At 41.9% G+C, this 19,259-nt stretch overlaps 1 protein-coding gene across 3 annotated transcripts in view; it reads left to right on the forward strand.

The window, feature by feature from the left end:
* The window catches only part of DCLK1 (doublecortin like kinase 1), a 354,970-nt gene that overhangs the window by 227,698 nt on the left and 108,013 nt on the right, over positions 1 to 19,259 (forward strand). For all 3 annotated transcript variants that reach the window (XM_044286573.1, XM_044286571.1, XM_044286572.1), the window contains exon 6: positions 4,980 to 5,074. In XM_044286573.1, the coding sequence (XP_044142508.1) occupies positions 4,980 to 5,074 (95 nt within the window). The remainder of the gene's footprint in view (positions 1 to 4,979; positions 5,075 to 19,259) is intronic.

Raw genomic sequence — 19,259 nt, forward strand, 5'->3', positions numbered from 1 at the left:
ATGTCAGCAGCAATAAAATACCACCAAATGAAAGCTCTATTAGTGAGAAGAAAAGGAGGTAAAATTCATTTGGGTGGTAAGTTGCATGACCGAGCGATAAACGGTGAAAGTAGTGTAGTGCCGAAGTGTAAAAAGTGCTCTGGTCATGAAGGGGGTTTCAGCTAGCGGGGCTGAAGTGGTTAAGCTAAACGTCGTTTCGGCGCATTGCCGGATACGACGTTTAGCTTTTTCTCAATGGTTACCATGGCTGCCGGGACGCTAAAGTCCTGGCAGCCATGGTAAAGTGTAGCGGGGAGCGGGGGAGCAGTATACTTACCATCCGTGCGGCTCCCGGGGCGCTCCAGAGTGACGTCAGGGCGCCCCACACGCATGGATGACGTGATCGCATGGCACGTCATCCATGCGCATAGGGCGCTCTGACGTCATTCTGGAGCGCACCGGGAGCCGCGCGGACTGTAAGTATGCCGCTCCCCCGCTCCCCGCTCCTACTATGGCAACCAGGACTTTAATAGCGTCCTGGCTGCCATAGTAACACTGAAAGCATTTTGAAGACGGATCCGTCTTCAAATGCTTTCAGTACACTTGCGTTTTTCCGGATCCTGCGTGTACCTCCGGCAAGTAGAGTACACGCCGGATCCGGACAACGCAAGTGTGAAAGAGGCCTTAGGCATATATCTGGCGCAGATTGCCAGAGGACCTTTGCGCCGCAATCTGCGACTTCTCCTCACTCACGCCAGGGGGCGAGGCATGGGAGCCTGTTTTAAGCGTAGAAAATGGTCTAACTTTAAGACAGCTATGATGCTGTCTTACATTTTGAAGTGGCGGAGGATATTTTGAAGTTAAGTAGAGGCCAGAACCTCTTCATAACTCCGGTGGGTCCACCTCCAGGTATAGGCGTTAAGAGTGGCGTCTAAAACGCTGGTCTTAATAAATGCACCCCCAAATTTTTTGAGATCCTAGCAATGCCCCCGGATTCCAGTTATTATCTGCAGGGGAATGTACAGGAAATGTGTTGTATCATCATTTTGGTAGTTCTCCTTTAAGCAGCTGACAGCCTGGATGAGCATATGCAGTGCTTGATACAATGGTTTTTAATTAAAAAGAGAAGTAAGGAGTTTGCCTATAGAAACCTATTATTGAATTTGTATTTCCTTGCTTTCATACTCCACCACAAAAATGAGAATCTGGTCACCTGTTTTTCTATTTTACAAATGATCACCAGTATGTCTTCATTCATAGAAATAAATGGCAACTACTGGTTTATACTACACAGACATATAACCATGACATGTACGTCATCACTGACACCGGTGGCATGTTCCTAGGATGAGTTTCCAATTATGGTCAGACTGCTGTGATCAGTGACGGCAGAACACAAAGGTGACCCAGTGGCACAAAGCTTTCTTGGAGCCTCTGGCACTTTGTTCTGACAATATGCAGTGGTTACATGGGTCAGACCCCGCTGATTGGGCATTGCTGGCATCTTCTAGCAATGACGCCAATGTATGTAATGAGACAACCCTTGTAAGTTTATTTCATTCAAACAGCAGGCTGTCTTCTGCTCATACAAATACAGGGCAGCGATTGAGAATTTAAATTCAATCTACCGGCTTGTAGGAGGCATAGGTATAACATGGATGGCTTAAAACCTTTAATAGTATCATCACCCCAATTCTTCTGAATGGCAGCGGTGTGTGGGGTCCAGAAACATTCCCAGACTGATTAACGTTGGACTCTGAGTCAAAAGAAATATTCCACCTGGAATTCTGCAAACACCTTCTCCAACTCTGCTGCTTCTGCCAGTGTCCACGAGAACATCACAGAAGCTGACAATATACCAGAGCTTACAGAGGAAGTACAAACTTGCCCCATATCTAGAGAAACTACCCAACCCCAGAGACCGACAGATCCAAATACTCAGCAGTGAGGGAAACTCACTTTAGGAGACTGATCTCTTACCAGACTTCACCTTCATGGAGGAGAAAGAGAAACTATCCATAATGCTGGGGGAAGAGGAGAAATCAGTGCCCAAGGCAGCACAATAAGTCAGTGCCTGCCATAGACTGTGAGGAGCATGATATGCCATGGATTTCTATAGCCCTGCCATGGATGTGTCCCTATACCCATTTTCAGTCGATAGAAAGATGGTTTGAGATAGATAATTGGATTAGGAGATAGATAGATACAGTGAGGAACAGAAGTATTTGAACACCCTGCTAAGTTCTCCCAATCATGAAGGGGTCTGAAACTCACATTGTAGGTGCATTCCCACTCTGAGAGACAGAATAAAAAAAAATATATAAAAAAAAAGAAGGAAATTGTATGATTTTTAAAGAATTTATTTGCACTGCTAAACATAAGTATTTGAACACCTGAGAAAATCAGTGTAAATATTTGGTACAGAAGACTTTGTTTGCAATTACAGAGGTCAAACGTTTCCTGTAGTTCTTGACCAGGTTTGCACACACTGCAACAGGGATTGTGGCCCACTCCTCCACACAGATCTCCTCTAGATCTGTCAGGTTTCGGGGCTGTCGCTGAGCAACATAGAGGTTCAGCTCCCTCCAAAGATGTTCTATTGGATTTAGGTCTGGAGGCTAGGCCACTCCAGAACCTTCATATGCTTCTTACGGAGCCACTCCTTGGTTATCCTGGCTGTGTGCTTTGGGTCGTTGTCATGTTAGAATACCCAGGCACGACCCATCTTCAATGCTCTGACTGAGGGAAGGAGGTTGTTGCTCAAAATCTCACAATAAATGGCCCCCATTCATCCTCTCCTTAATACAGTGCAGTCGCCCTGTCCCCTTTGCATAAAAGGACCCCCAAAGCATGATGTTACCATCCCCATGCTTCACAGTAGGGATGGTGTTCTTGGGATGCAACTCATTCTTCTTTTTCCTCCAAACACGACGAGTGAAGTTTAGACCAAAAGGTTCTACTTTCTCCCATGCCTCCTCTGGATCATCCAGATGGACATTTGCAAACTTTCACCAAGCTGCTTGGCAATTGCCCCGTGGCCCTTTCCAGCCTTGTGGAGGTCGACAATTTTGTCTGTGATGTCTTTTGACAGCTCTTTGGTCTTGCCCATGGTAGTAGTTGGCATCTGACTGACTGTGGGGTGGACAGGTGTCTATAAAGAGCTCAGACAGGTGCTACTAAGTTAGATTAATTAGTGGAGTCGAGGTGGACTTTTTAAAGGCACAGTAACCGGTCTTTGAGAGCCAGGATTCTTGCTGTTCTCAGGTGTTCAAATACTTATGTTCAGCAGTGCAAGACAAATACATTTTTTTTTATTTTTATTCTGTCTCTCAGATTGGGAATGCACCTACAATGTGAAGTTCAGACCCCTCCATGATTTCTAAGTGGGAGAACTTGCAAAATCGCAGGGTGTTCAAATATTTCTGTTCCTCACTGTAGATAGATATTAGATCCAATTTATTATAGCGTATTCTCAATTTAATTTTATTACTTAACCCATACGGGACAGGAGTAGTCTTGAGTAGACAAGTATATTGTATTGTGAGGAGCAGCTTTCAGTAGTCATCATTGGATATTAAGAGTTATTGTCTTTTCAATTCCCAGATGAGTCATTAGATATTTTCTGTCCTCATTGAGCTTCATAATGATTCACACCATAGCTTATTACATTGCTGAGGCTTTGGGGGGTATGGTAAGAGAAGGATAGAGACAGGGGTGTGTGTGTGGGGGGGTCGCTTTCCATTCCTATAGCAGCAATGCTCTGCTGTGCTGATACCTTTCATGCAGCCCTAAGATTGCACCTGCACCTCCCACTGCTGCTCGGAAGACGTCAGGCTTACGCATTATAAGCATCTGCTTCTGAATCCTGCATCTCACTGTATGAGCAGCACTGTGTCCTCTCAACTACTCGCTGCCTCTGCCACTGTGCAAAAGCTCCAGTAACTACAAAGCAGCATTGGCTTTCCTTTCATTGATCCCTTTCTTTTTTTTTTTTACACAACTGGTCTAATCACATTAAACCTCACTCATGTTGGAGCTCATTGAAGGTAAGTCCAATGAGTGGATACTAAACTGCTGCCTTACGTCTGGTGATGTAAGCTGGGTCAGATGTTATAATAGTTATGTATGTTATTATGATGATTATATTATTTTATCATTATTATTGCTGTTATTATTGTTGTTGTTATTATTATTTTATTATTATTATTATATGTTAATATACTAATTTCTAGCCCTAAGCCATGTACGAGAAGGAATATTGTGCAGTCACCCTAGTAACAATGTATATCCTGAGCAGCCAATGATTATAGTTAGTTAAGGTGAACCACTTTACTATGTATCTAAATAATCATTAAATCAAATAATTCACTCCAATGTTACATTTTAATATTTCTATACTTTCTGCGTTGGTTTGTTTCATTGTATAGGATGTATTATATGAACAAAGCAATACAAGTGTTTTAAGCTGTATGTATTATAGATATATAGATATGGTATACATTTTATAGATATTGTTAGCATGTATTATATGAAAATGCAACTTTAATTAGATTTAAAAGTTGAATGTAATCTAAACTATCAATGAAACTAACAATATAAATAGGCAAATGGAGAATAAATAATTTATTGTTTCTAATATTAGTATTATAATATTTATATATAATGATTTTGGGTAATATATACTGTACTCTGTATTGGTTTATAGCATATGTCTTATAAAGAGGTGTTCAATGTGACAGTAGGTGATTTGGTGAGCCTGCTGGATATAAATCACCCTGCTGCAAGTGTAACGCAACAGTGGCTGTGTGTGGATTGGTATTCTCATCATTACAGTTGCCGTGTAGACTGCAGTCAGCCTCATGAATGGAAGGACGTACAGATGATAGGGACAGTACAATGAAATAACAGTGATGCATTATACAAGACAGTAGACTGATTTAGTGCAGACAAGGATTAAGATCATTTTTAATTAACTTGTTCCCATCACTTTGTTTTCTCAGTCAATGGAACCCCAGGGAGCCAGCTTTCCACTCCTCGCTCGGGGAAATCGCCAAGCCCATCACCGACCAGCCCAGGAAGTCTGCGGAAACAGAGGGTACATTTTTCATTTCTTATCTATTGCTTTTGCTGGCGAAATATTCAGTGCACTTTTGCATTGCTTCCTGTTGTCACTGTCACAAGTCAATCAGAAATGTATTGTCATAGGAACTATGTACATATATATATATATATATATATATATATATATATATAAATATATAAGGTAAGTGCTTCTTTTAATGCTCTCATAGTCCTGTTGGCACCACTTTGAAAGTCCACATTTCTCATTTTGATCTCTAGTGCCTCCTACAGGCGGTCTGTATAAATGTGAGTTAACATGAGTGCATTATGCATTTTTGAAGCTTTTAGAGAACACCTTGTAGAAATGCTGTAGTTTTCTTCCGAAAAAAAAGAAGATTCCCCTTCTGACATTCACGAGTTTGCACTGTCAGTTTCCCACTCCAGAAGGAGACTTATGACATGACTTGGGTCGACCAGAGAGCCATCCTGCTGTTTTTGCTCTTCTGAACCTCATGTTCCAGGTTAGCTATGTGACGTACCATGGGGAATGTTTCTTGGATTAATTATCCTCCTTAAAGGGCAAATCCAGGGAACACAGTATGATATGTCATAAGTGACAGTGAGAAGATTGGGTTGTGAAGTCTGTGATCCCAGAACATCACTTTTTTCCTGAACTAAAGGACTTTACAGAGCACTCATACACCTTAGTCACTGCACAGAGAGTTCCTTTGCAAAAAATTTGCAGTTGCTATAAATGATTGCTCTATAGCGCCATTTCATTTTTATAGGTCAGTGGCGGCTGACATGAACCTATCACTTGTATTTTTGACATATTGGAAGCCCAGTTTTATGGATTTTCCCTTTAAATGGAATCTGTCACCAGTTTTGTTCTACCCTCTCCGAGGCCAGCATAAACTTTGCCCAGTTGTTTCCATCTGAACCCGAGCACTGGAGTCTTCACTGCCGCGTCCCCCTCCCTCCTGTAGATGATTGACAGCTTTCTCCCAGTTACTGTGCATAGGGAGAAAGCTGTCAGCCAGCAGATGGTGGACAGGGGAGCATGCCGCTCATGAATATGAAAACTGAGTATATGCATCACAATGAATGGACTCTAGCACTTGAGACCATCTGAAGATGCTCAACCAAAATTTTGAGAAAGCACTTGGCCAAAAACGTATATGACCCTGCGTTTCAGTCAGGTTCTCTGTTAGACGTTGTTGACACTTCCGTTATTTAGTCAGTTATTTCTATCAGTGACTGTGAGCCAAAACCAGTAGTGAAGCCAACTCAGAGATAAGGTATAATGGAAAGATTTGCACCTGTTCCGTGTTGTTGACCCGCACCTGGTTTTAGCTCCCAATAACTGATGGAAATAACTGACCAAATAACTGAAATGTGAATTTGGTCTTAACAGTTTGGGTTAAAATAAACGTGGTGACAGATTCCCTTTAAGGAGAACTGGCAAATTGGTAGGGAGACTTTAGTCAATGCAAATATCTTTCTACCAAATGGAAGAAAAGCTTTCGAGGTCTTGGTGTTGGTAAGAAAACAATCTCTACATTCACCCTACATCATAATCTCTGTAGATGTATAGATTCTCATTACTCATGTGAAAAATGATCACTACTGAGCTTTTATCTTGTGCCTCATTAGCTAGTCTTGTGCAAACAGAGCTGCTCATAGAAGAGCACATTTGATTGTCATGATGTGGCCATATGTTAGCACTATGTGGCTGTTTTATTGGTGCAGAGAAGGGTTGTGGGCAGAAGACTTATTCCGGTTTGAAGATGATTGAATATGGTACTCTTCTGAATTGCATCATGCTCCTCTCTGCCACATCTAAAGAAAAAGGTCAAATCTGTAAGACTAGTTGGGTAAAGATTTAGGCCAGGAACTGGAGGGACTAAAGGAAGTACTATTATTTCCAGGTATAGTTTAAAGTTCTGTAATCCAGTTACAACTGAAGGCACCGAACCTCCGAATACTTTATATGCTACCATACATGTGGGCATCATGCGGTATGAGATTGAGATACAATATGACAATACAATCTCTTTTTTACGGGGAAATATCGGCACTTGATTATTGCACCATTGTCTGTACTCCTGAGTCTTCTTCTCATAGACTAACTCCCCCAAAAGAAATGGGCCATGATTGTCACCCCTTGCGACTGAAGTGAGAGAACCCCTCATAGGTTGGCATAACTTATTTTACTCCATGCGTTAGCTCTTACATATTCCTCAGCGCTGTACAAAAATTATTACTCACATCGGCCTTTCTCCCCTTTGGGGCTCACAATCTGAAATCTGGAGAGTGGAGTGTTTAACGAAGTACCGGGTGGACACAAGCATGGGGAGAACATACACACTAAGATTCCTTAGAGATCAAGTGCTACATAAAAGAAAGCACACTTATCGACTCTTACTTTTTGAGTTTCTGCCCTGAGCTCTTACTGACCCACCAAGCTGAAGACACGTTTGTTTGAACTCATCCTAACAGCATACATATAAATGTTATGGAGGTGACCCAGTTTCACAAAGATATGCATATCATATTTTCCTGCCACAAGCAAAGACAATCTGTAAGTCTACTGAATAGCGCTGAGAAGCAGGTTAAGTGAAAAGGCAATAACAGGATAGTATCTCACAAGGCTTCAATGTACCATGTTCTTCAATGGCCACAGGAGAATGGAGCTGGTGTGGACCCAGAGGGTCCGCTCACTGCCCTTCATGCCACACCCTCACCACTGACTGATGGGACAGGCAGTGAAGACGTACTCATGTACTAAAGTCACGCAGGAGCTTGTTCAGTGCACACGCTGTACAAGGACGGAGTGCCCTGTGTCATAGCTTGTAAAAATACAGTGTCACATACAAGACAATCTGGACAAATTGCATTAAAGAATAGTAATCCTAGCCCTTGATTTTTCTGGTGTGCGCAGACTCATTTTTGACTGGGTTAGAATAAATTTTCTACCCTGCAAAACATTACTTCCCTGAGGTCTTAGGCCTGGGGCATAGATGTGTGATAAGGGTGTAAAGGTAGAAGTCACCCCCGCACCTTGGTGTCTTGGGAGCCCAAAGGCCGCTCTACTATATAAGAAGACAAAGGAATAATATTTGCACATGGTAGATGGGGGGCCTTGTTAAAGATTTTGAATTGGGGCTCAGGAGGTTCTAGTTACACATCTGCTTAGGCCTTATTCATACTTTGGTCATAGTGTTGCATCAGTATTTGTAAGCCAACATGAGGCGTGGAGCCTCCACATGAAAGACTTGTACCTCTTCTGTTTTTGGGATATGGATGTAAAATAACGATTAAAGTGCACAAACTCCTTTAAACAAATGGCAGGCACTAAAAATTTCAAATCTGAATGTCAAAATGAAGCCAGAACTAATCCGTGGTCTTCTGTGGCATCATTCATCACCCAGAGCATCAGTTGTCATGCCAGATCTACATACGCATATATGGTGCCACAAAAAAAACAAAACCAAATGGCTGGACACCACTGACATATCTGCACCCAGCCACAGTGTATTGCTCATGGCATCCATCTGAAAATGACATTTGTGAGCTACTGTTTGTCATTCAGGTGCTGCCAGCCAATCAGCATCAACATAAGTGCTCTCAGCACTGCTGATTGGCTGCTGACAGATGACAAGACAAGGTGTTCTTCACAATACTCCTCCTCCCGAATGTTCATTTTCAGCTAGATGCCAGACACAATCTATAGACCACAAACTCTGGGCGCTGTGTAGTGGGAGCTTTTAGTACCTATTAGTGTTATCTTTTATGATGATCTTCCCATTTTTAAATATGTTTGCGGAAAAAAAAGTTCTTTCATGACAAAATGTATTCACGCAGTCTGTGGGTCCATCTGGATACTGCAATGGGATCCGGATAGATTTCAGCTGGACAGAAACTGGTGCATCATTGTTTTTTGTCTGCCCAAAACCCTGCGCTCATGCTGGAAACTGTCCGGATCCCATTATAGCTAATGGGGTCTGGCGGTGCACAGCAGTATCCGGCTAGACCACGTACGGTGGGTGAACCACGGCAGGCTGTTCCTCTGCTTTAGCGCCAGTGTGGACTACCTATCGCAATATGCCAAAATATGGACTCCCATTCGCAATGTACTCCTTGCACTTTGCAAATGTTGAACCTAGCCATTGAAGCCATAATATAAAAGTGTATTTAAAAAGATCCTTTCAATTTTCATGTTCTAAAGCTTAAAGAGAAGAGTTACAAGTGCACGGACATCCTGTTGTGATGTATAATAGCGGTAAATCGCAGGACATGCTGTAATTGTTTATCTTCAGAAGATGGGGTAGAAAAAGTGGAAAGGAACGAACCTCTGCATTGAAAGGCTTATTGTTAACAACCACAGAATATAAAGTCTAAAGCTGTCTGACCTTCACGAAAGCTGCGCTGATCACAGGCTGCTACGAGCCTTTTACAAAAACATATACTTTGTCACAAAATCGTTACAAGGAATCCCTCTTCATTGTTTTTCATTACAGAAATGATGCCGATAATTTGAGTACAATTACCAGGGAGGCGGATGATAGGAGTAGAATTCAATGCAGTAATTACCAAAGTATTGGACAGTCACTTGCATGCATAAATCTCTTTTCCTACAATTATTGTTTTATATTTGGATTGTTTTATATTGGTTTTAAAGGGGGTTTCCGGTTTGCATCAAGATCCTTTAAAATAATCATTCATGAAGGTGGCTGTAATGTTGTAATGTATTTCTTTATTGCTCCTATCTTCTGTTACACTGTCCAGAATACAATTCACCACAGCAGGGTCTTTGCAGATATGAAGCTTACAAGGATTGATATTACAAGCCTGTTTAATTGCAAATGCAGCTATGGTCTAAGTAATGTAAACTGTTTATAGAGTTGCACAACTTTTTATGTACTGTAGGTTAACTCAAAAGTTTAAAAAAAAAAAAAAAAATGCAAAGGTTTTTCCGAGATCTTTATACTGATTACCTATCCTCTGGGTAGGTCATCAGTATCTGATCGGTCAAGGTCCAACAGCCAGGACTCCTGCTGATCAGGTCTTTGAGAAGGCCCCAGTGCTTGCAGTAGCACCACAGCTTTCTCCCTGTTCACCAAGTACAGTGCCATCCATTAGATAGTAGCTGTGCTTGGTATCACAGTTCAGCCCCATTTACTTTAATGGGGCTGAGCTGCAGCTAGGCCAGGGGTAGGCAACCTGCGGCACTCCAGCTGTTGTGAAACTACAACTCTCAGCATGCATACCTACTCTGCTCTTCTTAGAACTCTCATAGAAATAAATGGAGCATGCTGGGAATTGTAGTGAATCTAACAATGAACGTGATGTCACATGGCTTAGAGAAAACTGTGAAAAGGCCTCGGCGTTACTGCCAGTACCTTCTCAAACTGACCCCCACCAATCAGATATCTGATGACCAATACAGAGGATAGAGCCAAATGTATTGGCTTAGATGAGCCAAAGTTATTGCTTCGTTAAGTCTCGCGAGACTTCGGGTAGTAACTTCATAAATTAATTTGTACTGTAAAAAAACACTTCCCGAAATCGGGTTCGGTTCCAAGGTACCACTTGGAACCAAACCTGAGATTGGGAAATGTTTTTTTACAGTACTAATTAATTTAGGAAGTTAATGCGCAAAGTCTTACGAGACTTAAAGAGGACCTTTCACTAGTTTAAAAACTAACTATATCAGTTGGCAGAGCGGCGCCCAGGGGTCCCCCTGCACTTACTAGTATGTCTGGGCGCCGCTCCGTTCGCCCGGTATAGGCTCCAGTGTCTGCAGCTCCTTCTTTTGTACTGGGCGGAGTTTTTGTATTAGGGTTGTCCCTTGCTGCAGCGCTGGCCAATCGTAGCGCACAGCTCATAGCCTGGGACTCCCGGGCTATGAAGCAATAACGAAGCAATAACTTCGGCTCATCGGAGCTAATACATTCTAATACTGTACGGAGATCCATGTTTCATCCGAAGTCGATTCTCTCATCTCTAATTATATCACTTGTATCTGGCATTTTAGCAGTTTTCTCTTCTGTATGCTATATCTTTAGTTTGCAATTCTCCCACATTTGTTGGGACTAGCTTTATTCCACTGCACACAGAAAATAGAAGAGAATCTGCTTCCTAAAATTCTTACACTAACTTAGAAGCAACCCCAGGGCTATTGATGATCTTATACAGAAGTACTGACCTGTATAGAGGAGAATAAGCACTTGGACAGATAGAAACTGTCTTTTGCTTAAAGGGCTTCTGTCATCCCACTAAACCTTTTTTTTTTTTTTTTGCTTACTTATAATCCCTACGCTGCGATTTATGCCTACATAATCTAATTAATAATTTTGGTCCAGTAGATTTTGTTTAAAACATGCTTTTAAAATATGCAAATTACCTTGCATTACCTTGCTACCAGCAAGTAGGGCGGCTACTTGCTGGTAGCAGCTGCATCCTCCGATCCTAAAGACGCCCCCTCCGCATTGTGATTGACAGGGCCAGGGAACGGAATCGTTCTCTGCTGGCCCTGTCTGTTTGCATTCAAAATCTGGCGCCTGCGCCACGGCCGTACCTGTCTTCAATCGGCGCAGGCGCACTGAGAGGCGGCCGCTCGCTCGGCCGCTCCATCCTCAATGCGCCTGCGCCGGGTGTAGATGCGCCGGGTGTAGATGGGTCCATTGGAGTGGGTGTAGGCCAATGGTTTTCCTATACTGTGCAAGCATGGCTGCCGCTACTGGATTGCAACGAGCAGTGTATAATGTGATGGAAAAATTAATCCAGCCAGCAAAGGAAGCAATATAGATGATCTCAATACATTGAATTTCTTTATATGATAAATGCTATTTGCTGAAGTGACACAACCCCTTTAAGTTGGACACCTGGTGTCACTAGAGTCAGTCATTTTAGAAAGGGGAAAGAAATAGCTGATAACATATTATAAAGTTTAAATTCTCAACCTGACATGTTTATACCCCAGGGGGCACACACAAAATGTTTGGAGGTACTTGGAATGTTCTCATGCTGTGCTGTGACTGTGATATTTCCCATAGTCATTGGTTATCTAGTTGTCTCCAACTGCCTGTTGTTGTTTTCTAAATGCACAGCCTGGTACCCTGTGTAGCCACTGATAATTATTCGGGATAGGTTAGCTTGGCAAGCCCAGAAAAAAATAAGAAATTCTGATAAGATTTAGATTATCCAATAGATGTAAACGCTTGTGATATACTCTGGAGCTGAATGCATATCAATATTTATTAGACTGATAAAATAGTTAAAAATAAAAGTTAAAAAAAAACTAGTTTCTGGAGCACTTCCATATACAGTAATAGCTAAAAAGGTGTATTAAAAGAATAATGTGTAAAATTTGCCAGCTGATTCGATTTGGGTCTGAATAAATTCATTCCTAATCAAAAGTTCCCTAATTACCTGGAAAAAGCTCTCTCTATCTCTCTCAATTCAAATCACAAAAAAATCAGGTCCCTTAAAATCTAAATGTTCTGAAAAATTCTGGTCAAATTTCAAAAATTTGGATTTGATTCACTTATCTCTCCGCTTTTTGGAGAGTCAGACTTCCTGAGGAAGTAGATTGACTTTCTGAAATGTGTTGCACATTCTCCTTTTACCAGACCTTTTTAACTATTAGATGACAGGACCCCAGAAACCAGTTTTTTATTTTTAACCCCTTTATCATTGTATTTGGTCCTCCTCGAGCAGCTCAGCAGGTGGCATGACACTGCGCACCCTCATCTGGTGAGATATATTCATCATTTTACCATGAGGGTTTTACATTAGGGAGAGACCCTAGTCAACAATTTAGGATGCTGTCACAATGCCATGAGGACTCCCCAAAACAGTTGTGGGGACCCAACTCTTTGTATCTTTTTTGTTTGGACTAAATAATACTATTGCATACTTTGTCCTGGAATGGTAAGCGACCACTGGTCCACCAGGGATATTGGACACAGGGGCTTTGTTTCCAGGTATCATGACATACATGTTGGAGACCGACATTCCAAATTAATCAAGTTCTTTTTCCAGATACCGAAGCTTGTAACACGAATTAATAGAGTAGACCCATATTCTGTCTCTATAGGGAAAAGCATATCCACATATTATACGAGCTCAGGATCTTCCAGTAAAAATAAGTGCATGACTAAACAGCACAAATGAAACATAGAACAGATGGTAAAAATGCACATATTGTACATATGCAAAGTAGCCAAGTGCCATTCCATAGGGGCCAAATCTGAATGTGCTCAACCACATTATTCCGAACATTTCCAACATGCCCTACATTACCTAATATAACGTAGCTAGGGAGCATTTTAAGCACTTACTGTACTGTCCATATGCTATGCGTTGTTATGTTATGGAACGTAGAGTATGAAGAAGAGAGAGGATATCACAGCAAAGATCTAAATTGGTACCCCATTAAGGCTACTTTAATACGTGTGGTGTTAATTCCGGTATTCAGATTCGGCAAAGAATCTCAATAACGGATACTTTTTGATTCTGCACATTAGGATGCATCCATTCCGTTAGGATGTGGTTGTGTAAAATCAAAACGGAAAAAAACAGATCCGTCATTAAATACATTGAAAGTCAATGGATGACTGATCCGTTTTTTTAGGCTCCATAAAAAACTGATCTGTCACCATTGACTTACATTGTTTTCAGTGCCGGATCAGTTTTTTTCCCGTTTTTATGATCGGACACAAAACCGGAGCTTGCAGCGGTTTTGTATCTGATCACAAAACTGAATGCTGCCGGAACGGAAGAAATCCTGATGCATCCTGATCAGATCTCTTTCCATTCAGAATGCATAAGGACTAAACGGAAACGTTTTTTTTCCGGTATTGAGATCCTCTGCCAGATCTCAATACCGGAAAATAACAAGGCAAGTATGAAACAGGCCTACAGCTCCTGGTTTTGCTACCCAAGTGAGAAGGGCCAGATGTTTGGTTCCTCCTCCACTCCCCTTTCTATTTTCTTTAGGACAAATCTCCACCTCATTTCCTATGGCTAGGGCATTCCTGCACAGATGGTCATCACCCAAAAGCAGAAGGGATGGGATCACGGACCCCATTGGAGCCACTTAGGATGGCTGTACACATTAGATAAATGTCACCTGAAGGCACTAATATCAGACATTTGTCCATCTAAGGTTTCCTACGGGCTTCCAGCTGTATTTCAAAGGTCCAATCCTGTTCTTCCTCGGGAGATAAGCTGCTATCAGAGGTGTCTACAAACATCTTTCTCACCACTCTAGATGCTTACTTGCCCGGCCAAGCCAAACATGTATATGTATGGGGGAGTTAAAAGGAATGTGTTACCTAAATTTGTTTTCTTTCTGCCCGTTAAAACCAGATGGTGACACATATATAGATATTTTTTCTAATCTGTTTTTATTTGCTGATTTTATATCTTTTTATTCTGTTTCCTGAACCTAATTATGGGGAAGCCATCTTGCCTAAACTGTTGTTTACAGCAGCCACCATGGACCATAGACACAATGGTCTGGAGAGGACCTCATTAACTTTTATAGGAGTGTTTTCTAGGCATGCTCTGTGCCCTGTGTAGAAGTCAGGAGGGAGTAGATAAGCTGTTCTATTGTGAATGGTGGATCCAGTGTTCTCTATATATATATATATGTGTGTCATTGTAATCCTACCTGTAATGATAATGAGATGACTGCTGAAAAGTGAGCTGTAAAGAGAAGAAAGTGGCATCTATTACTAGGCTTAGTGGCCAGTGCAAATAACGCAGGATTTTAATTATATAGTGATGTGAAAAATTAAAAATAACATTAGCAAAAATTCATTCAAAATGTGTTAACCTTAAAAACATAAAACGGTCATTTTCTAATGACACATTCGTTTGGTCGACAGCTACTGTATCTTTCCTGTAGCTAATGGATGTTTAACCAGAAATGTGTAAAGCCTTGCCCATACTAAGGAAGACACCTAAATCTATGTAACTTTTTACCTTAGGTAACGCATCACTATTGTGCAGCTCTCGTTATGGCTGTTTTAACCATCTTAGGGGGTCATTAACTCAGCTGAAATACTCCTAAACTAGGCGTGCAGGTGCAGATGTTGGCGCAATGGTTAGTTGTACCGATTGTGGGCGCCATTTTCTACGCCTGGTTTAGGCGTAGAAAATGGTCTAAAGGACAACATGGATGGAGTTTGTATGTTCTCCCCGTGTTTGCGTGGGTTTCCTCCTGGTACACCGGTTTCCTCCCACACTCCAGAGATATACTGATAGGGACCTTAGATTGTGAGCCCCATTGGGGACAGCTTGATGCTAATGTCTGTAAAGCGCTGCAGAATATAGTAGCGCTATATAAGAGCATAAAAGAAATAAATCAAAAATAAATAAATGTAAGACAGCTCGGAAGCTGTCTTACATTTAGAACTGGCGTTGGATGTGCCGAAGTTATGGAGAGGCCGGCGTCTGTTCATAAGTCCGGCAGATCCTCCCCCAGATATGGGTGTTTATTAAGATCAGCGTCTAAAACGCCAGTCTTAATAAATGTGCCCCCTAGTGTTGAAGCCCTGGAATGCATGGATGACATTAGATAATATGCATGATGAAACATGAAAGATCTTCTAAGTTGAATTTACGATACATTTACTACATGCGTGCAAATAGGATATTAGACTATGTTTATTTATTGTGTAATACTGAAGTGAATGGGCCCCGTGTTAATCATTCACTTAGCATGGCGACTACATCTGCTGCAGCCTTATCCATCATTAACTGACTATTCTTTAAAAATAAATGTACAGAAAAGTCCATGTAACTGATCTCATGCCTTTGCGCGGTTGCCTGGCAACGGGTACTGTTACAGAAAATCTCTTCCTTCTATTAAAATATTTGCCCCAATTTACAGGATCTTTTTTTTTTTTCTTTCTCTATGTAAGGTTTATTTTTCCTGCTCTTGATGGAAAGCCGGCTTTGCTAGCCCATTTGTTTTGACATGTTGAAATCCAGATTTGAAGTAACTCCTTTGATGTCGGGCTGTTGTAACGACAGATGTATATGTCGGCACCGGTTAGCCAGATGGGAATATTCAGCACTTATTTTGGCCTCTAGCAGAAGCATGCTTTCATTAATGAACGGCAGCAATTATACACAAACACACTTGAAAAGTTTTTAGATGAATTAATTGCTTCTGTGATTATGCCCGAACTTTACGTATCCAGCACTCATAGCATCTGCATATTAATTGGGACAAAATATTTCTAGCTTCCAGCATGTAAATAGTAGGGTTCAGAAAAACTATGGGGGAGATTTATCAAGACTGGAGGAAAGGAAAACTGGCTGAGTTGTACAACAGGCGGCCGCACCCCAGGGCCCTCTATATCGCGTCCCAGGTGTAGGAAATGCCAAGTGGTATGTTGCAGCCTAAAATGTCTCTTTAAGTGTGTCACGGTGCTCCTACCTGGATACCGCTGGACCCCAGGCCTTGGCTCCGAAGCAACAAATAGGGGGAATAATTGGGGGATTTAAAGGAGTTCAATGGCAGCTTTACTTGAACAAACATTTCTCCAAACAGTTTCAGGCTTTGTCTTGGTTCCAGAAGGCTTTAGCATTAAACTGGCAGGCAAACTCAACTCTGCTATATCTTTCTCTCACTCTGCTGTACTGACAAGCTGACTTGGTGTCTTTGTTTCCTCTTTATGCTGCACTTCACTCTTGTAGTCGGACTTATGTTCAGCCAAAAAGTAGGTTAGAATCCTGGCAGCTCCAACATGGAGTCTCAACCAGAACAAACCAGAACTGCCCCACCTCCTTCTGGTAGCAAGAGAATGGAATGGTAAGTTCCATTCTCTCTAAGGATAGCTCTGCATTTTACGCTGCCACCTGCTGGTGAACCAGGCACATTACATGTAATAAACAGTTACTTATGATTATGAATGCACATTGTGGAGGACCTGGAAAGACATACATAAGATGACATTATATTAGCCCATTAGAGATAGTAGCAAGGTGCAGTAGGGGAAACACCACTGTGGGGTGTTACAGTTTCCCATAGCAACCATTCAGATTTTGATAAATATCCCCCTTTATCTTTGGCAGTAGCAACCAATCACAGTAAATATTCTTTATCTACTATGCAAGGCTCCTTACATTCCTATGAACCCTATGAAAGGGGGGTGTTTCTTATAAAAAGGTGTTTATGATTGGGGGGACACGCACTCCTGAGTGAAACTGGGGGGGCTGAAATATTGGGATTGGGAAGCTCTCTGTAGTTTGATCCTGCAGTCCTACCCTCGTCCAAATGTCCCCTACCCTTTGCTGACCTACTAAATATATGTTATCAATAAGGTAGGGACATATGGAAGGGAGTATGACTGCAGGGTTGAATGGCACAGGATTTATTTGTAGTGCGTTTCCTTGTGGAAACATAAGTCTGTATATGAGCTGTAGACATGGGATGTCCTGCAGGGAGAGTTAGGCTGCCTCACTAAGAATGGAGCAGTAATGGACACAGACACTCAGGCTGGTTATAGAACGGCAAACATTATCTCTGATGCGGCACAAGCTTAACAGTTAAAATGGACTGCAATTTTTGGCATTTGCAAAATGTACACACAAACTGTTAATGGTTTCAGCTCCTGGTAGAGGCATATGCTTAATGGTTATAAGGTACTGTACAAATTCAGACAACCCACAGAGGACATCATGACAGCAGTCTATAGGTGTTGCTCAGGGGAAGGTCTGTTACAACCCACAGTTGGGCTGTGATCTAACCAATGGACATAACCACTTTAAAAGGGCATCTGTCAGCAGTTTTGGACCTATGAAACTGGCTGACCTGTTACATGTGCACTTGGCAGCTAAAGGCATCTGTGTTGGTCCCATGTTCATATGTGTCCGCATTGCTGAGAAAAATTGTGTTTTAATGTATGCAAATGAGCACCTAGGAGCAAAGAGGGAGTTGCCATTACACCTAGAGGCTCTGCAAATGCTGTGCCCTCTCCACATTGATCTACAGGGCCAGGCAGTGTAAACAGCATCACACTTGGCCCTGTCAGTCATAGTGCAGAGGGTGCGGCAGTTGCAGGGAGAGCAGAGCCTCTAGGTGTAATGGTAACGCCCCCATTGCTCCTAGAGTCTCATTTGCATATATTACAATATAATGTTTTGTAGCAACGCAGGCACATATGAACATGGGACCAACACAGATGTCTTCAGCTGCCAAGTGCACATGTAACAGGTCAACCAGTGTCATAGGGACAAATCTGCTGACAGATGCCCTTTAAAGGTTTAGAGGCATAATATAGATAGATATTATTGATGGAGTCATGGTAACCAAAATGAAAACGTTAATTTGTCAAGTTGTTTACCCCAATTCTGTATCACATTTTATTAATGTCTATAAAAATGGACTGCTGCCATATGGTGCCTTTTTCATGGAAAAATGTTTGTAATATTGTACACAATAGCACGTGCAGCAATTCTTTTGTCAGCGATTCTGACACAGTGCATACCAGATTATGGTATGATATGGATCCATCGATAAATCACTACTATATCATAGCTGTTTGCATGAATCCCTAGCAGAGTAATTGCTTTGGATCACAGACTGCTATGGCTGCTAGTGCACTGGCAATGCCAGTCATTTTTTTCATCCAGTGACATATCCGTTATATCCACGGTAAACATTCATTAGACTGACCGACATAGGCTACTTTCACATCTGCGTTTTTGCTGGATCCGTCATGATAATACAGCCGTCTGCATCCATTCTGAACAGATCCGGTTGTATTATCTCTAAAATAGCCATGACGGATCCGTTACTAAAACCATTGTAAGTCAATGGGGGACACATTCTTTTGTGTCCTAGAAAATGGATCCGGCATCATTGACTTACATTGTGTTTCATGCCAGATCCGTCTTGCTCCGCTTCCCATGCCAGACTGTCCGCGATGGGGACGCAACCAAATGGAACGGAATGCATTCTGGTGCACTCAGTTCCGTTCAGTTTTGTCCCATTGACAATGAATGGGGACAACACTGAAGCGTTTTCCTCCGGTATTGAGACCCTATGACGGATCTCAATAGCGGAAAGGAAAAGCGCAGATGTGAAAGTAGCCTTACATCATTCCTTGTAAATTGTAACCACTGAATCTCACAACGCATTTTGGCAGAACTGTACTGCGTGCTTCTTACCAACATAATAATGGCGCTTCTTTTGTTGC

Source organism: Bufo gargarizans, chromosome 3 (assembly GCF_014858855.1).
Source record: "Bufo gargarizans isolate SCDJY-AF-19 chromosome 3, ASM1485885v1, whole genome shotgun sequence".
Classification (NCBI taxonomy): domain Eukaryota; kingdom Metazoa; phylum Chordata; class Amphibia; order Anura; family Bufonidae; genus Bufo; species Bufo gargarizans.